General features: G+C 36.8%; 1 protein-coding gene across 1 annotated transcript; it reads left to right on the top strand.

Annotated features, from left to right (window-relative positions):
* Positions 1-1,272: 1,272 nt before the first annotated feature.
* Positions 1,273-12,807, top strand: LOC120312807 (keratin, type I cytoskeletal 14-like). Its single transcript, XM_039354005.1, has 8 exons — positions 1,273-1,832; positions 3,404-3,486; positions 3,590-3,746; positions 7,613-7,774; positions 7,870-7,995; positions 9,596-9,816; positions 10,388-10,419; positions 12,553-12,807. The coding sequence occupies exons 1-8, from the start codon at positions 1,329-1,331 to the stop codon at positions 12,648-12,650; spliced, it is 1,383 nt and encodes a 460-aa protein (XP_039209939.1). The 5' UTR covers positions 1,273-1,328; the 3' UTR covers positions 12,651-12,807.
* The last annotated feature ends 5,579 nt before the right edge of the window (positions 12,808-18,386 follow it).

Raw genomic sequence — 18,386 nt, 5'->3', positions numbered from 1 at the left:
ACCAGAATTCTTCTGCCAGCATGTTGGCCAGAGAATTCTGAGAGTTGAGGTCCACCCAATTTAAAATCGCCAAGATTGAGAAACATAGATCTAGTCAAATTCTGAATACAATAACAAATTCTTTTGCAGCTTTCATAAATAGGGAAGAATGTAACATTTATAGATATCCTGAAAAATTTGGGCCAATCAGGAAATAGTCTACCTTCACTTCAGCAAAACTAGAGATCAGATTCTGAAATATGTTCTGTTTATCAGAATATCCAAACATAGCCTGTGGTTGCCCATTGGTAAAAAGTATGCAACTTGTTTAGACACACTCGAATCCTATTACTTTCCTATATTTATGAATTAGCATTGAAAAACAATGAACCATTTGTGTAGAACCATTTTTTCCTTTTCACATATAGGCTGTGGTCCTTAGAATAGTGGTCCCCAACCTTTCCATCTTGGCCCAGTGGGGGAGGGGAGGGGAAGAGGGGATGGTTACGTGCATGCAGTAGATAAGTGCACATGTGCATGTGCAGCTCCATTTGTATGAGTGTGGGATGTGCACGCTGCTCACACAAATGGAGCTTCATGTCTGAACACGAGCTCTCACTACTTGTGCAAGTGGATCTGTGCTTGTGTGCCTGGTTCTGAACAGGCTGCAACCCACTAGTGAACCACAGTCCGTGGGTTGGGGACACCTGCTTTAGAAGCTCTTTGCCTCAATTTCCATGGTTACTTGCCTTGAAAAGAAAACTATCAATTGGCAATTGCACAACTTACATATATGACTTTGTCATTTAATATATAAGTACAGAAGCAATCTGTAAAATCTGCAATCTATAAGGTAGCCTTCAGAACAGCCAACATTCCAGATTTTGTACAATAATTGTAAAAAGCCTCAGGCTTTCTATAGACTCTCATTTATGATGTGATAGTTTCCCCTTTGCAAGACTGCATTTTCGTTGTCTTTCCCTGGGTGCATTTTAAACATAAAAATTCTGTCATGTTCAACTACCCCCTTGAGCAATGCTAGTCCTGTTTCTGAGGCACACTCCAAAAGGGAAACACAAAACTACCTTTTATGGGACAAGGTGTATCTGCAGGAAAGAGACAAATACATGAATAGGCCACTGAGGGGAAAAAAAGTGACGATTGCAGAATTTGGCTTTGATGCCTGAGATGATGAAAGCTCTGGGGAATGCACGGGAAAGAAAGGGCCTTTGACATAACGCCCCCACAGTGGGAATAAAAGCAGCCGGGAATGAGAGAGAACTCTTAGTTTTTCAGTCCTTTCAGAATTTAACAGAGCAGTTGTTTAAGTGGCTCCATTCCTTGGCAAGATGTCCACTATCATCAGGCACTACACTAGCACTTCCTCCTCCTCTATGAAAGGACCTGTAGGTTTTAGTGGAGAAAACCTGGTCCATTTTGGTAGAGGTTGCCATGCCTCTAGCAGTCATGGTGGAGCTGGTGGTATTTCAGTCACTAATGCTCGCTGTGTCTCTGGGATTGGAAAGACCTTGGGTGGTACTTCCGGGGGCAGCAGTTACTACAGCACCTTCGCTGGTGGCCATGGTGGGGGCCTTAGTGGAAGTCTTGGAGGAGGATTAACTGGTGGTTTTGTGGGTGGAAGTGGAAGTGATGTACTTCTGGCTGGGAACGAGAAGGAAACCATGCAGAACCTCAATGATCGCCTGGCTGCTTATCTGGACAAGGTGCGGGCATTGGAGGAATCTAATGCCAGCCTGGAGGTCAGGATCAAGGAGTGGTACCAGAAGCAGGCACCTGGTCCAGACCGTGACTACAGCTACTATTTCAGGATAATTGAGGACCTGAGGAGCAAGGTATGGCAAGAAAATTTCAGGGGGATCCATAAAGAAAAACATGCCAAATATCTGATTGTAAGTAACAAATGCCTACAAGCACTTGTTAGCAACAGCATTGGGCAGAGTACTTTTTTTTAAAAAAAGATATTGTAGCAGATGAAAAGCAGTTAGCAAAAGTGACTCCTTTGATTGGTTTCTCTTTTTCAAGTTGGTCTTAAGGGACCAGAATTTAATTGCTATGTGAGTGGAGAGGGCTAATGTTTTTCTTGTTAATCCTCATTTTTATTCCTTGTAATTTCAGGACAAAGCATTCCTTTACACTGTAAGATGTTAAATGATTAGTCTTTTTAGTGTGTATGAACATCAAGTTGGTGTTATGACTGAGTCAATATTTTTGGACAAAGGTTGACTTTGTGTAGAAATGACATAGCCTGTTCATCTCACTGTTGTGTTATGGTCTCCGTAAATCTGTGCAATATAAAACTGTATAAATATAAAATACATTTTGAAAAGCTTAGAAAAGCATAATAAATAAGCCTTGTTCATTATAGGGAAGGTAAAAAAAATATTTCTATCTAAAGTCCAGCTAAATATGGGACAGATGGAGTGAAGACCAAAAAGGAAGTAGACAAGGCATCAAGGGAGGGATAAATATAAGATCAAGCATATTTATAGTTAAATATAGAAGTGAACAAATCTTAGTTTGGGAGTGTAGGTCTTGATTATCTACTGTAGATTGTAGTACAGGCAATTAAATGAGAATTATTTATGTCTTGAAACAATCTGCTAATATGGGAAGCTAACTTTGATAGCTTTGCACAATCCATTACATTTTAAGCTTGAAATCTTTTAAGATGTTTTATTAGCTCAAAAAAATCTATGTGACGTGTTCACAGTCAACATAGTAACAATGCTGTAGGAACTTTTATTTGAGATACCTTGGCAAAGTTTCAGTGGCCTTACAGAGGAAAATGCTGGTTTTTTTGGGGGGGGGGGAATCAATTTGGTGCAGAAAAAAAAATGGGTGAGTGCTTCTTCTCTCCCTCTGTTATATACTTTCTCTTGGACATTCAGCTTTATGCTACAGAAAAAGCTAAAAGTATCTTGCATTTGGATAGGACATGTTATTCATTTATAGGGTTCCTTTAAAAAAATACCATATTGGAGAAGTGGTAAATATTTCTCTACATTCAGCACTGTTAGTTCAACTCCAAGGTATCAAAGTGTCTTGTCTATTAAAGGGAAGGTCAACTCTGAGCACCAGGGAGGTGGAACAAATGAGGAGTTTTCACGAATGAGGTGGCATGAGTCTTGCAACTCCAGGAGAAATGTTGTGCTTTCTCTGTGCTTTCTCTAAAGTAACAGGTGAACTCAATAGTTCAAGTTGCTGATCAGACTTTTACTAAGCTATGATGTTGATTTTGGAGCATTACAATCACGGTAGAAGCTCTACTCTACTTAACACTCTAAAGAGTTGAGGATTACAGCTGTTCTATGGTGAGGGACATAGATACTCTGCATGCCCAGAAATTTCAAATGTGAAGATATTCCTATAGAAACTCTTCATTCCATTTCTATGCTGCTTTCAGATTCTTTCTGCCACAGTTGAGAATGCCGATGTCCTCTTACAGATTGATAATGCAAAATTGACTGCTGATGATTTCAAAAACAAGTAAGTGTTTGGAGGGTTGCCATCAAGGCCATCATCATGATAGGACCAAATATCATCTCTTCTACATTTTTCACCATCACTCAGTCATCCCTTCTGATTTTAGGCTTGAGACAGAACAGGCATTGTGCATGAGTGTTGAATCTGACATCAATGGCTTGCGCAATGTTCTGGATGATCTAACCTCAACCAGGATTCACCTAGAAAAGAATCTTGAACTTCTCACTGAGGAGCTGCTTCACCTGAAGAAGAATCATGAAGAGGTAAGATATACCGCTGCCACCATCACATAGCATACACATTGTTAAAATGGGGAGTGTGAACTTGCAATTAGTTTATACTTTATGGTAATCCATAAAATATTTGCACTCATAGCAAATGTTTTGTGAAGAGAATATATAACAGACAGTGCCCCATTGAAAAGTTTGCATCACAGCTGTTGAATAGTTGAGTGCAAACAAGTCTTTGGATTTGTGATTTTATGTGCGAAATAAGACTTTGACCTGATTCACATATGAACATGCTGCATTTTATTTATTTATTTATTTATTTATGAGACTTATATACCACTTTAAGTGCAAGCACTCTCTAAGTGGTGTACACCAGTAAGCAATGTATATATATATATATTTACATTGCCCCCAACAATCTGGGTCCTCATTTTACCTACCCCAGAAGGATGGAAGGCTGAGTCAACCTTGAGCCGGTGAGATTTGAACTGCTGACCTGCTGAACACAGTCAGCTAAAGTGGCCTGCAGTACTGCACTCTAACTGCTGCGCCACCTCGGCTCAGCAATTGCCTGCTCTTGACTCTTCATTACTTGATTTGACAATTCAAATGTGTACAGGTAGTCCTTCACTTACAACAGTTCATTGAGTGACCATTCAAAGTTAAAACGGCACTGAAAAAGTGACTTATGACTGTTTTCCACACTTACGACAGCTGCAGCATCTCCATAGTCATGTGATCAAAATTTGGACCCTTGGTGACTGGTTCATATTTATGATTACTGCTGTGTCCCAAGGTCATGTGATCATCTTTTGCAAACTTTTGACAAGCAAAATCAATGGGGAAGCCAGATTCACATAACACCATGTTACTAACTTAACAACGGCAGTGGTTCACTTAACAACTGTGGCAAGAAAGATTGTTTAATGGGGCAAAACTCACTTAACAAATGTCTTAACAACAGAAGATTTGGGCTCAGTTGTGATCGTAAATCGAGGACTACCTGTATTCTGATGCTTCGTGCTTTGTTCCATTTTATCTGTATCACCTTGTTCATAGGCAAGTTATAATGTATTGTGTGAATTGCATAGAGACCCTTAATTTAAATATGCAGCCCCACTATGAGTTCAACAGGCATATAGTTTAACTGTATGCTATAGGAAGAAGTATTTTCTTTAGTCTACCTTGAATATCTTATCACTCAGCTTCATACGATAATCCCAGGTTCTATTTTTTTGAGAGGGAATATACATCTTCTGTGCAATTTTTCTAAATTGCAAACTATTGGGCATCCTAAAATGTCCATCCTTGATGGCCATTAACTGAAGCTCTTCAAAAGTATTCTGATAAATTTATAGAGCATAAGGTTATGAATAGGTACTAATTATAATGACCAGATATTATATCACATATCAGACACTAGGTTAGAATAGGATAGAATAGAATAGGATAGGATAGGATAGAATAGAATAGAATAGAATAGAATAGAATAGAATAGAATAGAATAGAATAGAACCTTGGAGGCCTTCTAGTCAGGCCCCTACTCAAGCAGGAGGACCTATACCATTTCAGACAAGTGACTGTCTAGCCCAGTGGTTCTCAACCTTTCTAATGCCATGACCCCATAATACAGTTCCCCATGTTGTGGTGACCCCCAAGTGGGTGTGGCCACCAATAAGAGGGAGTAGGACAGCTAGGGAAAAGGGAACAAAATGGTGGACAGCATGGTTTGGCGACCCCCATGAAATGGTTGTTCGACCCCAAATGGGGTCCCGACCCACAGGTTGAGAACCACTGGTCTAGCCTCTTCTTAAAAACCTGACTGGGTGACTTTTGGCAAGTCATTCTCTTCTAGTCCACAACATCAGTTAAGTTTTATCTTTTTTTGGAATATGCCCTTTTAGATTTTGTCTTCTTTTATTTCCTTATATAATAAATACCTATGAAATTCCATGAATACATAAATCCTGTTAGCTAGGCCAGTTTCTTTTAATACTGACATTCTGCTACTTGGGATTTTATCCATTCTGTTAATCATGACAGCTTGCATGGTGATAAGACCCAACTTTGCCTTTCGAATCCTGTAAATTTTTGAATTTTATTTTCGTTTTTTTCTCACTGATATACATCTACTGATTTTTCTTTGCAGATTTAAAATGTATGCCATTTGAAATAAAACATTATCTTCGATAATTGCTCTAGTGCTTATCTTGGGTAATATGTTAATTTTGGGAGCATAATTCTTCCTAGTCAGAAGATTTTTTTAAATTTTTTCTACTTTTCAATATATTGTTTTTTAAATTTCTCTCTGTAACTTATTATAATTATTTTGAAATATATCTTTATTGCAACTTGTCATACAATCCCAGATATTACACTTTTTGTTATCAGGCATCTGGATTCTTTCTGTGCAGAATCTTTTATTAATTTTAAATTCAGAAAATTCACCAAAACTGTTAATTGTTTTCATCAGCTATCACAATAATAATAACACTGGTATTGACAAAAATCATCATCTGTCAATTGCAAAAGGCAGCTTTACTGGGAACACCTTCACCCTGCAATCATACCTTTAACATCAACAAAGATCCACACCTGCCTATCCCAGGTTCTTGCGAAGTACTTGATACAGTAGGTGGTTAAAAATGTCAAATTCATTTGGCTGACTGTGTGACAAACCATAATAATTTATTAAATTTATATGCCACTTGATTCACACTAATTGTGGGCAGTTTAGTGTTGTTAAAATCACTTAAAAACAAAGAACAATACAAAAACACACATACAAAAACCACAGGACAAAATAACAATTATGGCAAAGAAAACCAGTCCAGAGGGGAAAAAAGGAGTGCCAGCTGTCCTGGCCAAAGGCCTAGTCAAAGAGCCTATGAAAGTATTAAATACCTGCCAGCAAGATGGGAGCTGTTTGATTCTTGTATGTTCCAGAGGGCGGGCAAGGCTACAGAGAAGGTGCACTTCTAGGATCCTGATAGATGGCATTGTTTAATCAATGAAACCCTGAATGCGCCATGCTAGCCAGATCAATCTAGTGGGCAGATACTATGGGAGACAAGAGGTCCCTCAAATAACCAGGACCTGTAATGATCAGGCAGCAACCAGAACCTTGCATTGCATACAAAAGCCAACTGACTACAGTATAGCAAACAGAGCAGACTAATATATGTTTGTGTGAATAACTAATACTATATAATCTGCATAACATTTCATTTTGTATTCCTTTCCTTGAGGCTTTATATCTGTTAGTCTTTTTGAATCTTGTCTTTTAATACTACTCAATCAATCACAAATAATAAAAGAAAGAGTAGAGGCCTCTTATAAAGATATCTTTGTCTGGTATCTTGATTATGGAAAGGTTTGCAGAAGATGTTCCACTGGCTGTAATCTTTGAGGCTGGCTGTTGGTAACCGTTTTCTATTTAGCTTTGGAATTCTTCTCCAGGATTGATTTTATTTAATATTACTAATAAAAAATGCCATTACAAGTTATCAAAAGCTTTCCCTACATCTAAAAAGATTACTAATGCTTTATTTTTCTTGGTATGAATCTATTCCAAAGTATTTATCTGTTATTTTGGGAATATAACTTATTGATCTATATGTATTACTTCAGGAACATATTTCCCTAGATGTTCAGCAAATATTAAGGAAAACATTTCTTTGTTTTCATCTTGGTTGCCATCTAAAGTTTCTTGGGTAGATGGATGGTCAAATAAACTAGAATATAAATCAATCAATTAAACAAAAATTAAATATCATGATGGATTGAAATCTGACACATGCTAAATAAAGTAAACCAACATTACTTATTTTAGAAATACTGTAGACACTGATATTATCCAGGCTAACAGGAGGACTTTTTGGGGGGTGTTTCTCAAACAGGAAATGGGACTTCTTCAAAGCCAAATGGGTGGAGAAATCACTGTGGAAATGGATGCTGCTCCTGGTGTCCATTTGACGAAGATCCTGGCAGATATGCGAGAACAGTATGAGAACTTGACAGAAAAGAATCGCAGAGATGCTGAGCATTGGTTCTTCAGCAAGGTAGGGGACTTCCTTGAGACAAACATACTCTCTTGAAAGCAAGTTGACTATTTTGATATGAGCACCATGACATTTCAGTAGTTCTTTCTTAACAGACTGAAGAGCTGAATCGAGAAGTTGCCATCAATACGGAACAACTGCAGAGTGGCCAATCAGAAGTCATAGAACTGCGACGCACCCTTCAAGGCCTAGAGATAGACTTGCAGGCCCAGCTTAGCACGGTACAGGAACCAAACCTGCTTTTGTTTTGCCCTCTCTATATTCTAAGTAAAAAAACTACAGCATTGTGCAAAATATGTTTCTGTTTCATTGAGAGAACAAAACTGCCCTCATTTCTTCCCTGAGTTGCTCTGTATTTCTGTGTTGAAAGATGCCTTTTTCCTTGTGAATGAAACTGCTTTTTTTCTACTGCATTCTCAGCCTGTTGAGCATTCAGCTGATTTTACTGTTGAAGATGATACGAGTCGTCCATTTATGTTGCTGCTCTCTATAACATACCCTTCTATTATACTCAAGCCTTTTTGACTTCCCAATCTAAATAAGCACCAGGAGAGAAAACCCTTTATGACATCCTCACTAAGAATGTATTCCTAGTGTGGAAATCCAGGGAAGCTGCTGTCAGCCCTGTAAACTAGACCGATCCAAGAAAACTTTGCCAGGTAGATCAGAATTACTTTTACTGTAATAGTTATGGAAACTGAATCTTGCAAGTCTGAATTTGTTTCCCCCTCCCTTACCATATCTTCATGTGAAGTAGAGGGGCCTGTCTGTTTTCTCATATTAGTTTCTTGAAATGGGCTCAATCCATGCTTATTTGACTATTGCCTTGATAGTGGTTTTTTTTTTTCCTGTCCTCCAAGGCCGTTTCCTATTCTCCCTATAGCTCGAGACTTCTGGAAAGTTAACTGGGATATAAAAGCTGGGACATTCCTACATGCTCTTTGGCCACTTCATAACTACCCACAATGTCAAACTCTTCTCTAGAGAACTTTATCCACGTTCTCTGTTCTTTCAAATAAAACTTCAAAAGCCAATTCTTTCTTTATCAAACAGAATGAAAATAGGTGGCAAAAAATGAGGCAGTTTTTCTTGCCAAACACTTATTTGTAGTTACTATACATATAAGAATGGTATATTTTTGACAACAGCATCATCCTACATGCAATAACCTCTCAGTTAAATTGTTTTCAAAGAGTGTCCTGAGGTTCCCTGTGGGTAAGTTGTCCAGGCAGGCAGATTTCTTGAGTGAGTGAGGGGATACATTTCCTCCCACAATTCATGTTTTCTTAAGCAATGCACCAGAAAACTTTGTAGAATCTTATACTGAATTGATATATTGTGCTAAATTAGAGATGGGCAATTGTGTTAGGCTGAAGATGTATTTGACTTTTGAATGATAGTCTGGATATAAAACTACCAAAGGAGATAAAGCTATGACAAAAAAGTGGGTGAGGGTAGGACAGAAATAAATGTCTTTTTAATTAAAAAAAAATAAATTAAAACATCAAATAAACACTGTACAAATAATGTGAAGAATGTTCTTATTCTCTTATAATATAGAGGAAAACTTAATGGCTCTGGCAGCTATATCCAATAGTTTCGGGAGGGGGGGCTACATGCACTTTTGGATTCTGTTACACTATTATTATGTTAATCCATTATGAGGTTGATTTGCTTTTGGTTTCCAATAATATGTGTATCCAACCATTCGGCTCAGTAAATAATAGTTTGTAATCTAGTGTTTTGTTTTTCCCAAATTGCAAGGGCTTGTTTATCAAAATAGGAAGTTTATATTCCTTTTTATCACTTCTCTCTTCCCAGAAAGCAGCACTGGAAGGGACTTTGGCTGACATAGAATCTCGCTATAGTCTTCAGCTTGCCCACATCCAGGGTCTGATCATCAATGTGGAAGAGGAGCTGGCTACCTTGAGATGTGATATGGAGCGCCAGAACCATGAGTATAAGATTCTCCTTGATGTCAAGACACGCCTGGAACAGGAGATTGCCACCTATCGTCGTCTGCTGGAGGGAGAGGAAGCTTAGTATGTCAAAAGTGTCCTATCATTTGTACTCAAAATGGCTAATAGGGAAAATGGTGAAGGTCAGAGGACTACCAGAGTAAGATTCACTGAAGGGTTCACCAAATGTAGGGTTTCTGAAATATATTCTGAAATCTATTCGGTAGGACTAACAGTAATTATTTAAAATGATTTTTGTAGCTCTTCCACTATTTCAAACTTTTGTTAGTACATATTATTAATACACTAAATTGGGCAATTGTGATTGCAATGGTTGTAAATCAAATACAATTAATGACAAAGGTGGTACTCAAACAAGATCTTATTCTTTATTCTTTGCCTTTACTAGTCTATCAATAGAGTAGTGGGGCACAAATGAAAATGTAATGATTATGACTAAAGTGTCCAGCACTCTAAAATACTTCTTGTAATTTTATTATCAAAAAATTATCATGAATTAAATCAGACTTAGATCAGGTGTCATTTTTCCTTCTTATTAAAGACTAGCAACTTTGACAATCACTTCTGCATTTTTTTGCATTGCTTTTTATGTTTCTCTAATTGGTCTTTTTTTCTTCTTCTTCTTTTCATGTAGTATTTCTCCCCAGTACTCATCAGCTGTAGAGGGTAAGGATCTACTGGAGTTTTGATGTTTAATTAGTATGTTGCCTGAATCTATTCTAGTTTTAAAAGTTTCCTTCTTGGAGAATCTAGATCTGCAAAATAAATAGACAAGGTGACGATTTGTTGCAACCAAAACAATGGCCCACCCATATCATCTCACCCACACCTCCCTGCTTCAGCTGCAGATTGAGTTCCTTGCCATTGGTGAAAGATGTGTCCTCACAACATTGTCTATACAATATATCAGGGTCAGTCTACCATTAAGTCAGCTGAGTCTGAAAAAAGGCAATCTATCTATTAGAAAACTAGCATTTCCCAATTGTTAGGCAAATATTCTATATTGCATGGAAAACAACTAAGGAAGACAAAACTGTTGCTTCCATCAGCCCTGGGGCTATGTTCAACTACTGACTATTTCGGTGTTGACTATCTAAGTCACGAGTGTCAAACTTGCCATGTCATGTGATGTGTCGTGACATATCACAACTTTTTGCATTGCCAGAGCTGGGGTGGGCGCAGCCTACGCAGGATGCAACCGGCCCGTGGGCTGGCAGTTTGACACCCCTTATCTAAGTGAACGCATCACCCCACTTGGCAGCCACTGGTTTTTGTTTTTTGTTGTAGTAGAAATTCCCATGGCAACTTCTGAAATTTCACAGCATGGGGATCCTGGGCTCTGTGATCTGCACCAGTGAGCTGCAATAGAAGGCCTGCCTGTCAGGCTGCAGCTACAACTGCACTGCTATTATGGCTCCATTCTTTCATGCTTCATACTTTCTAGCTAACACAGGCAGCCATGGAGGTTTTTAGTGCAGGATTCATGCTTGTAGGTAACAAAATTCTCTTCCCTGCTCCTCATTCTACAAATAGGTACTGTGGAAACTGTCAGCACTGCCCTCACGGAAGCATGGCAATTTTGCTGACTTTATTTCCAAGGCACAGCACATCAAGTTTTCTCAAGTGGCAAATTGGTCACCTAATTTGGAGATAGAAGAAAAGGATATTGGGGGAATGGGAAGATCCTTAGGTTGATTAAAACATTGGCTTTCAAATGGCTTTAAATTTTATGTGTTTGAAAAGAGATTGTAACATACATTGGGTCACAACTTTGTCAATTACTATTGTTTACTCTTTTAGTTATGATTGTAACTATGATTGTAACAATCTTATGGCCTCTAAAAGCATGCACCAGAAGGTCATCTGTCCTTTGAGCAGATCTGTCTTTGAATCCCCTCTTTCGGACTAGATTTATCTCACCTCTCCCATATCAGAGCTTTGACTCTGGTAGAAGAAAACTGGATGCACAATGTCAATGGCTGATCAATAGGATCACATCCTTCCTGATCCTCCTAAGAGAAAGAAGACTTGAGCTGATGCCAGAGATGTTTTGAGAAATTAAGAAGACCCACTGTTGGAGTACTCTGCAAAAATGACACAGTTACTTTGCCTAAGAAAAATAGAGAGGGTTGAGTGAAAAATAGGAGAAAAAGAGGGGAAAAAGACGTATTAAGGAAAAGTTGAATAAGATGAATCCCAGTTGCATTTATAAACATGCATTGCTGGGAATATATATAAGTGTTTTGTTCTCACTGGATCTAGCAGGCTAACTCTAGCCAGCCTAAGCTCCTTTGCCTCTACCCTGATTATTATTATTATTATTTTATTAATTGTTTAGTTAAACACCCTGGTATTAATACTGCCAGACTAGAAGCCTGATGCTTAAAGCAAATAAGTAGATGAAGCCTCTCTTCTGCCCCCTGCAAGCAAATAGATTATGCTAAACTACTCAGCCTCGGTTCTAACACGAAAAAGTATCCAAAAGTTATTTAATTATCAAATAACAGTATAAAAGCCTTAGAAACCAGCTCCATTCTCTGTAAACAAAGCACTATTCTTGAAATGAACATCCAATGAACTTTCAATCAATGCAGAGCATTATCTTTTCTTTCCAAATGGTAAAACATTCAATATAATTGCTCTGAAAAAGAAATCACTTGGGTGAAACATTAGCCTTGCTTCCCCTCCCCCAAAAAAATCCTGTTTACCTGGGTGCTGGAGAAAAGAATGGTGGAATTCTTTGTCACTTTATTTTCTTTTTTGCAATTAAGTTTTGATTCCTCCTCTGTCTCCCTGCAGGATCCAAAACCACCCGTCAGATTCGCACAATTATTGAGGAGATAAAAGATGGAAAAGTGATCTCGTCCCGTGAACAAGTTCATGTCTCTGGGAATTAAACCCACAAAGTGAACTTATCAGCTTTTCCTTCTTTGTGAAGCTCCTCTTACTGCTAGATTCTTGCTCAATTCTTTTTCATCTACAGTTTGAACTTCCTTTGGTTTGATGCACAAGCTCTAATAAAGCTTTGTTTTCCTCCTTTTCATTTAAAAAAAATGACTTATTTAACAAATTCCTTAGGTTTTTAAAGATCATCTTCCTTTTAAAGTAATTGACAGAATAAAGTACTAAAACAGAATCTCTGAAATGGATTTTACAATGGAGAAAAGTTCATAGGGCATTGTTGCCTATTTCATATTGCCTTCATTCTTTTGAAACCAAGAGGTACAAGCTTTCATATGCATTTACAGAATCTATAGCTGCTTTTACCTGCTCCCTCTCAATAATTAAATTTGGTTCCATATCATGACACTGACATGAAGTTCTTGATGACTCTGCAAGATAATCAGCCAGGAAATATTTATGAATGAAGACAATGAAACAGACAGCTATATGTTCTTAATTACAACACATATAATCATAATATTAATCATGGTAATATTTTTTTCTAAAATGTCCTAGTTAAAACCACTGTCTTGCAATTAGTCAATTTAAAGTTTTAGTTCAACCTCACCCAATCTACTGCTCTCTAGATTTGCTGGAATACTGTATCTATCCCATAAGTGCTGGGAATTGTGAGAGCTGCAGTCACACACATATGGAAGGACACCAGCTTAGGAAAGACTGCTTTAGCTAGTGTAATCTTCAGATTAACACACTGCTTTGCAAGCTGAACAGTTACAGTATCACTCTTGAGTAAGTCCTTCTGCAATGGCAAAACTTGTTTAGTTTATTATAGGTTTAGACCAGAACAACATAAAAATAGCACAAACATAATAAAATGATACTTTCACATTGAAACGTAATATCACTAAAATAATATACTAGACTGACCTAGCTTGAAGCAATGGTACATTCCCCATAGTTATACACATTCCTGTTACCCTACTTGAGTTGGCTTAATATTGAACCAGCTCTGTCTTGATAGTAGATGAATTCCTGGAGAGACACCATTCATCATAATGGACATTTATGGCCTCAATATCCCTTAATTTAAATGATGGTCATAACAACATTTGCTTTTGAAAGACTCCAGCTCTTATGTTAGGAATAATAAAACTTGCCCCCCAAAATTTAATGTATATCAAGAGACCACAGAGTTATATGTTTAATGTACTCATAGCAATATACATGATCAAATAATGATGAATTAATGCATACAAGCAGTGGCAAGGCTAATCTTTTCTGAAATATAATGTGTAGATTGAAGAGATCTTATGTTGGATTTTTTTGAAATAGACTTTGCTTGTCAACATGTCAATGCAGGTTTTTTTTAAAATGTGCTTTGGGAGAAAACAGAAAGAATGATTCATTCCTATGGTCCAAAATAATTTGCCCTTTGCAGACTGGTTGAAATGTACATCATACAATATTTATTGGCTAGGATTCAAGATAAATAAAGATGAGTTCCAATGGCCTTTGAAAAGCAATTTTGTGGGTGGAGATCTTGGCTAAGACCATTTGTGGCAAACATTTCTCCAGGAGAAAGACAGCTTCTCCAGCAGTTTCTCCACTTTGGTGGAATTGGTACAGTGACAGTAATATTGTTACTGAAAAAGCTCAATGAGAATCATTGTTTCAAAATATTTTTGCGTGGGATTTAACTGAAATGAGTAGACTGCAGACTGTTGAAGAGATGAGGATAACCATCTGGTCACCAAAGAAGGGCAAAATTACTAAATCCTGTTGCATTAGAATTTTCTTTTCTCTTAAAAAAATACTACAATTCAAGTAGCGAATTCTCTTTTCCCATATGGAATTTCCAACCAACCTGGCTGGAAAATTCTGGGAGTTGAAGTCCATACAACTTAAATTTGCCAAGTTTGAAAAATATTGTTCTAAATCTAGAACATCATTCCTCAAGCTGATACCCTCCAATCAAACAGAGACTATCTCCAATGGAGGGAAGGGCAAAAAATGCCCTCTTTGTAAAACGCAAAGAGAAATGTATATGAAGAAAGTTCCCACTGTTGCTGTCATAGACCTGTGTTGTTTTGCCAATGTTTTTTTTCCTGTCCATGCTTATTTATAAAATTTATTTGATTTATAAATTTATTTTATAAAATTATTTTTCTTCCATTGATTCCACAAAATCTTTGTTAGATAGCTACAGAAGGACTACCATATATTCCGGCGTATAAGGTGACCCGGCCGGAAAGTATGGTATTTGTTATCAAATGTTATCACAGGATAACATTTGTATCACTCTACAAAAACTACACTGTGATTCTTTTATCAGAAAGTTAGCACCTGGAACCTTTTTTTTTTTAAAAAAAGTATGGCTTCTGCAAACTACTATTTCATATTAATGAAGCTTTTCTTTTAAATAGGATTGTTAATATGAATGCAGTGATTTTTACTATCAGCCCTTCAAGAAAGGCAAGATCAGGAAATAGGATCGTTAAGAGTCTTAAATGTACTTTAATGCTGTCAACAGCTGACAAAACTCCTCTCTACTTCGATACATACTTAACACAATCAAGGTGGATAGTTGAGTTTCCTTCTAATGTTTTCTACTTTCTCAGAACTCAAATATCGTTTCTATTGCAGCTTAGCATTCTTCACATTCTTCAAACCTAAGGAAATTGTAAGGCTGTGGAATTATAGACACTTGTCAATAAGCTAATCGAACATAATGAGATTTAATTCTATTAATGACTGAAATTCCAGTGTAAATAAGTAAGTATAGAGTAAGAGTAGCTTGCAGATAATTTCAGATTGTCTCTCATCCAAACCACTTTCATAACCAAGCTCTTAAGATTCATTTGTAGAATTGCATAATTGTAATTGTATTACTCTAATTGCTTTATAGGAGTGGCAAGAAATTTTTCATGGTCAGGGGCTATACTTTCAAAGTATTACTCTTTTATTTTCTTTTCTTTCTTTTCTTTTCTTTCTTTTCTTTTCTTTTCTTCTCTTTTCTTTTCTTCTCTTCTCTTCTCTTTTCTTTCTTTTCTTTTCTTGCCCTTTGGAGCAGTTTCATCTTAGGCAGGGTTGTAAGATTGTACAATCCAAGTGGCTGGAGCCATAATTTTCTATTTTTCATGTGGGTTTTTTTTTGTGGGACCTAAAGTTATTAAAAAAAAAACATTTAAAGCTTTTTGTAAGGTGCAAAATTTTAAAATAATAGAATCATGAGAAATCATACCCCCAATTGTCAATGATTTGTCAGATTTCACTGGTACGGATCTGAAGCAATTCAAAATATAACAAAAGTGGGCATAGGACCCCATGCTGCCAATTCTTGTCTTACAACAATAGCTCTTAAATTGATATTGGGTAAACATATAAATAAATCAATATAAAAAGCTTTATAACACAGATTAAAACAGCCATTCAAAGGAACCCAGACTATAGATAACAGATAAAGCAAATGAACTGGAACCATTCCAAATTAGGGTCTCTTTCATTTTTTATTTGAAGTTTCCAAAGATGCTATATAGCATTCCCCTTCTACTTTCTTCCAAAGTGATTATAGATTTGTAAGTATTTGTAAGCATTATGAGATTTGAGACCTTCAAGCTGAAGTACAGATATAGTGAAGAGAATTGCTGGATATGAATATGATTTATAGTCAGAACATGTCTCAACTGTTCTCAAAAGCACAGCAATTAATAATTCAAAAGTGAGCTGTTAACTCTAATAGAAAAAGAATCTGTTTAGCTTAATTATAATTCAGTACATGCTGTTAGTACAATTATTGGCTAAAAAGGAGCCAACAAGATTCTAAAGAATTATTTCTATCCATTTATCTTGATGTGTAATTTTAAGAGAAAATTCTCACATCCCTGGTCTCTTTGCTTCGCTATTAGGATGTCTTTTCAAGCTACAGCTTTTCTCTTGTTCAGAGCGGTCCTCCTTTTGAAGGAAGCACCATATAAAAACATATTATTTGTAGCTGCTGGGTGGGATTGTTTGGACCTGTTTTTGAAAATAGCAAACCAATGGTAGGACATTCATAGAGCACTTTCATACATGCTCGTCTGGTCTTGCATGTGTGTATGTCATGGAAAGTGGAATCAGGAGATCTCTAAAGAGATCTAAATAAAACCTGGCAGATGCTATGGAATGTCATGCTTAACATGTGACTAATATAAATGTTCTATATATTGGCTGTTTGTAATCAATGGTCCCACACTTCTGTGCATTATATCAGCTACCAAAACAAATTGGTAAATAAGACTTTCTTTTTAAAAATCAAAGAAAAAAACAAGGAACAAAGTTGAGCTTTCTGCTTCTTTGGTGAGGTATTCAATCACAAGATTTTCTTCAAATCCTGCTCCCTTTATGACATGGTTTATAATATAGCTTCCTTATCAGATGGTCTTAATAAAGTCTTCTGGCTTCCCTCAATAAAATGTCTTCAAGGATTAGAACAAAGTGGATTTAAATTCATGGTAGACATTGTGGTGATGACAAGCATGGGGCACATTCCTCCTTTTTACCCAGGATCCTTCAGCTCTTTTCCCAGAAACAATCTATATACAATGCAGAATGTGAGAATCCTGGGTATTATATCTCCTTTGCAAGCTGGCATGGAAGCATAATGTTTGGCAGTGTTTTCCAACAATGTCAAATAGAGTTATGGCAAGTGTAGTTTCCAGCCCTGTGCTGATTATCAAATATATTGATGTTATACGTTTGAACTCAAACAAAGATTGGCAGACATGAAAAACAGCACACCTGAATTAGAAATTAATGGAAATGTTGTTTAGTTTGCTTTCTGATACTATTGCACTTTTTACACATTTCTTGATAAAGATGGTATAGGTGATTTTAGATAGAAGAGATCTGAGAATGCGGGAAAAACCAAATCTGGTAAAATGTGCTAATCCAGAATAGGATTTGGATTACTCAACTCTTAAAAATGTGACTTTGAATCTCTGTGTATTCAGCCAGATTCGCAATATGGAACAAAAGTTGATATATTTTTTTCCTGTTAGACATCTGCACTTTACTGTCAGAAGAGAACTTTGTTCACTATCTTCTAGAAATAGTTTTATTTGGATTTGGAATTGATGAAGATGTTTGAAAAGTTTATTGGACTTTTTAAAAATAAGAGCTTACAAGAATGTGCACATTTTTATATAAGCAAGACACGAGGAATTTAAGAGCTGAAACATCTGTATTTAGGAGAAAGCAAAAGAGCAAGATTAATTAATATGAATACATCATCTTGATCACCTCTTAAAGCCCATTTTCTCTCACCTGAATTTGGGCTGAAAACTAGCCACTTATAATTTTTGAGTATGAGTTTGATAGTCATATGCTCTCAAAAGGGCTGTCTGAAAACTGAAACTCTTGAACAGGAAAAGCCAGGTTTCTCATTAGCCCATGTTTCTGGGCATGGGGCAAAATTATCCAGAGTTGAGACAAAAATTCTCAGCCATGTTCAACCTTTTTTTTATCACTAATAAGATGAACAGATCCCTGATAGTTAACAATGGGGAAGCTTCATGATAAGAAGACCCTCATCAGTGCCTACTTCTAACCAAGCTCTGCAAAAAAGAGTTGTGCTAGAAACAGTTTTGGTCTTACACCCTACCATTGAGGTTTGTAGAGTTAATAAGAAAGCAAAGTCTATCTAGCTATGTTTATTTAGAACAGCTTATTTTACATTCTCTAGGGTCAAGAGG

This window comes from Crotalus tigris, unplaced genomic scaffold (genome assembly GCF_016545835.1).
Source record: "Crotalus tigris isolate CLP2741 ecotype Arizona unplaced genomic scaffold, ASM1654583v1 scf7180000018544.1747854, whole genome shotgun sequence".
Taxonomy (NCBI): Eukaryota; Metazoa; Chordata; class Lepidosauria; order Squamata; family Viperidae; genus Crotalus; species Crotalus tigris.
Note: the sequence above shows the minus strand (reverse complement) of the source record. Positions and strands in the feature narration are given on the sequence as shown.

What these genes read in the sequence shown, in the direction of transcription:
- LOC120312807 (XM_039354005.1), top strand. Translation starts at nt 1,329, where the DNA reads ATGTCCACTATCATCAGGCACTACACTAGCACTTCCTCCTCCTCTATG. An exon ending in GCTGATGATTTCAAAAACAA is followed by an intron (nt 3,487 to 3,589) that starts GTAAGTGTTTGG and finishes TTCTGATTTTAG; the next exon opens with GCTTGAGACAGAACAGGCAT. An exon ending in CTGGAGGGAGAGGAAGCTTA is followed by an intron (nt 9,817 to 10,387) that starts GTATGTCAAAAG and finishes CTTTTCATGTAG; the next exon opens with TATTTCTCCCCAGTACTCAT.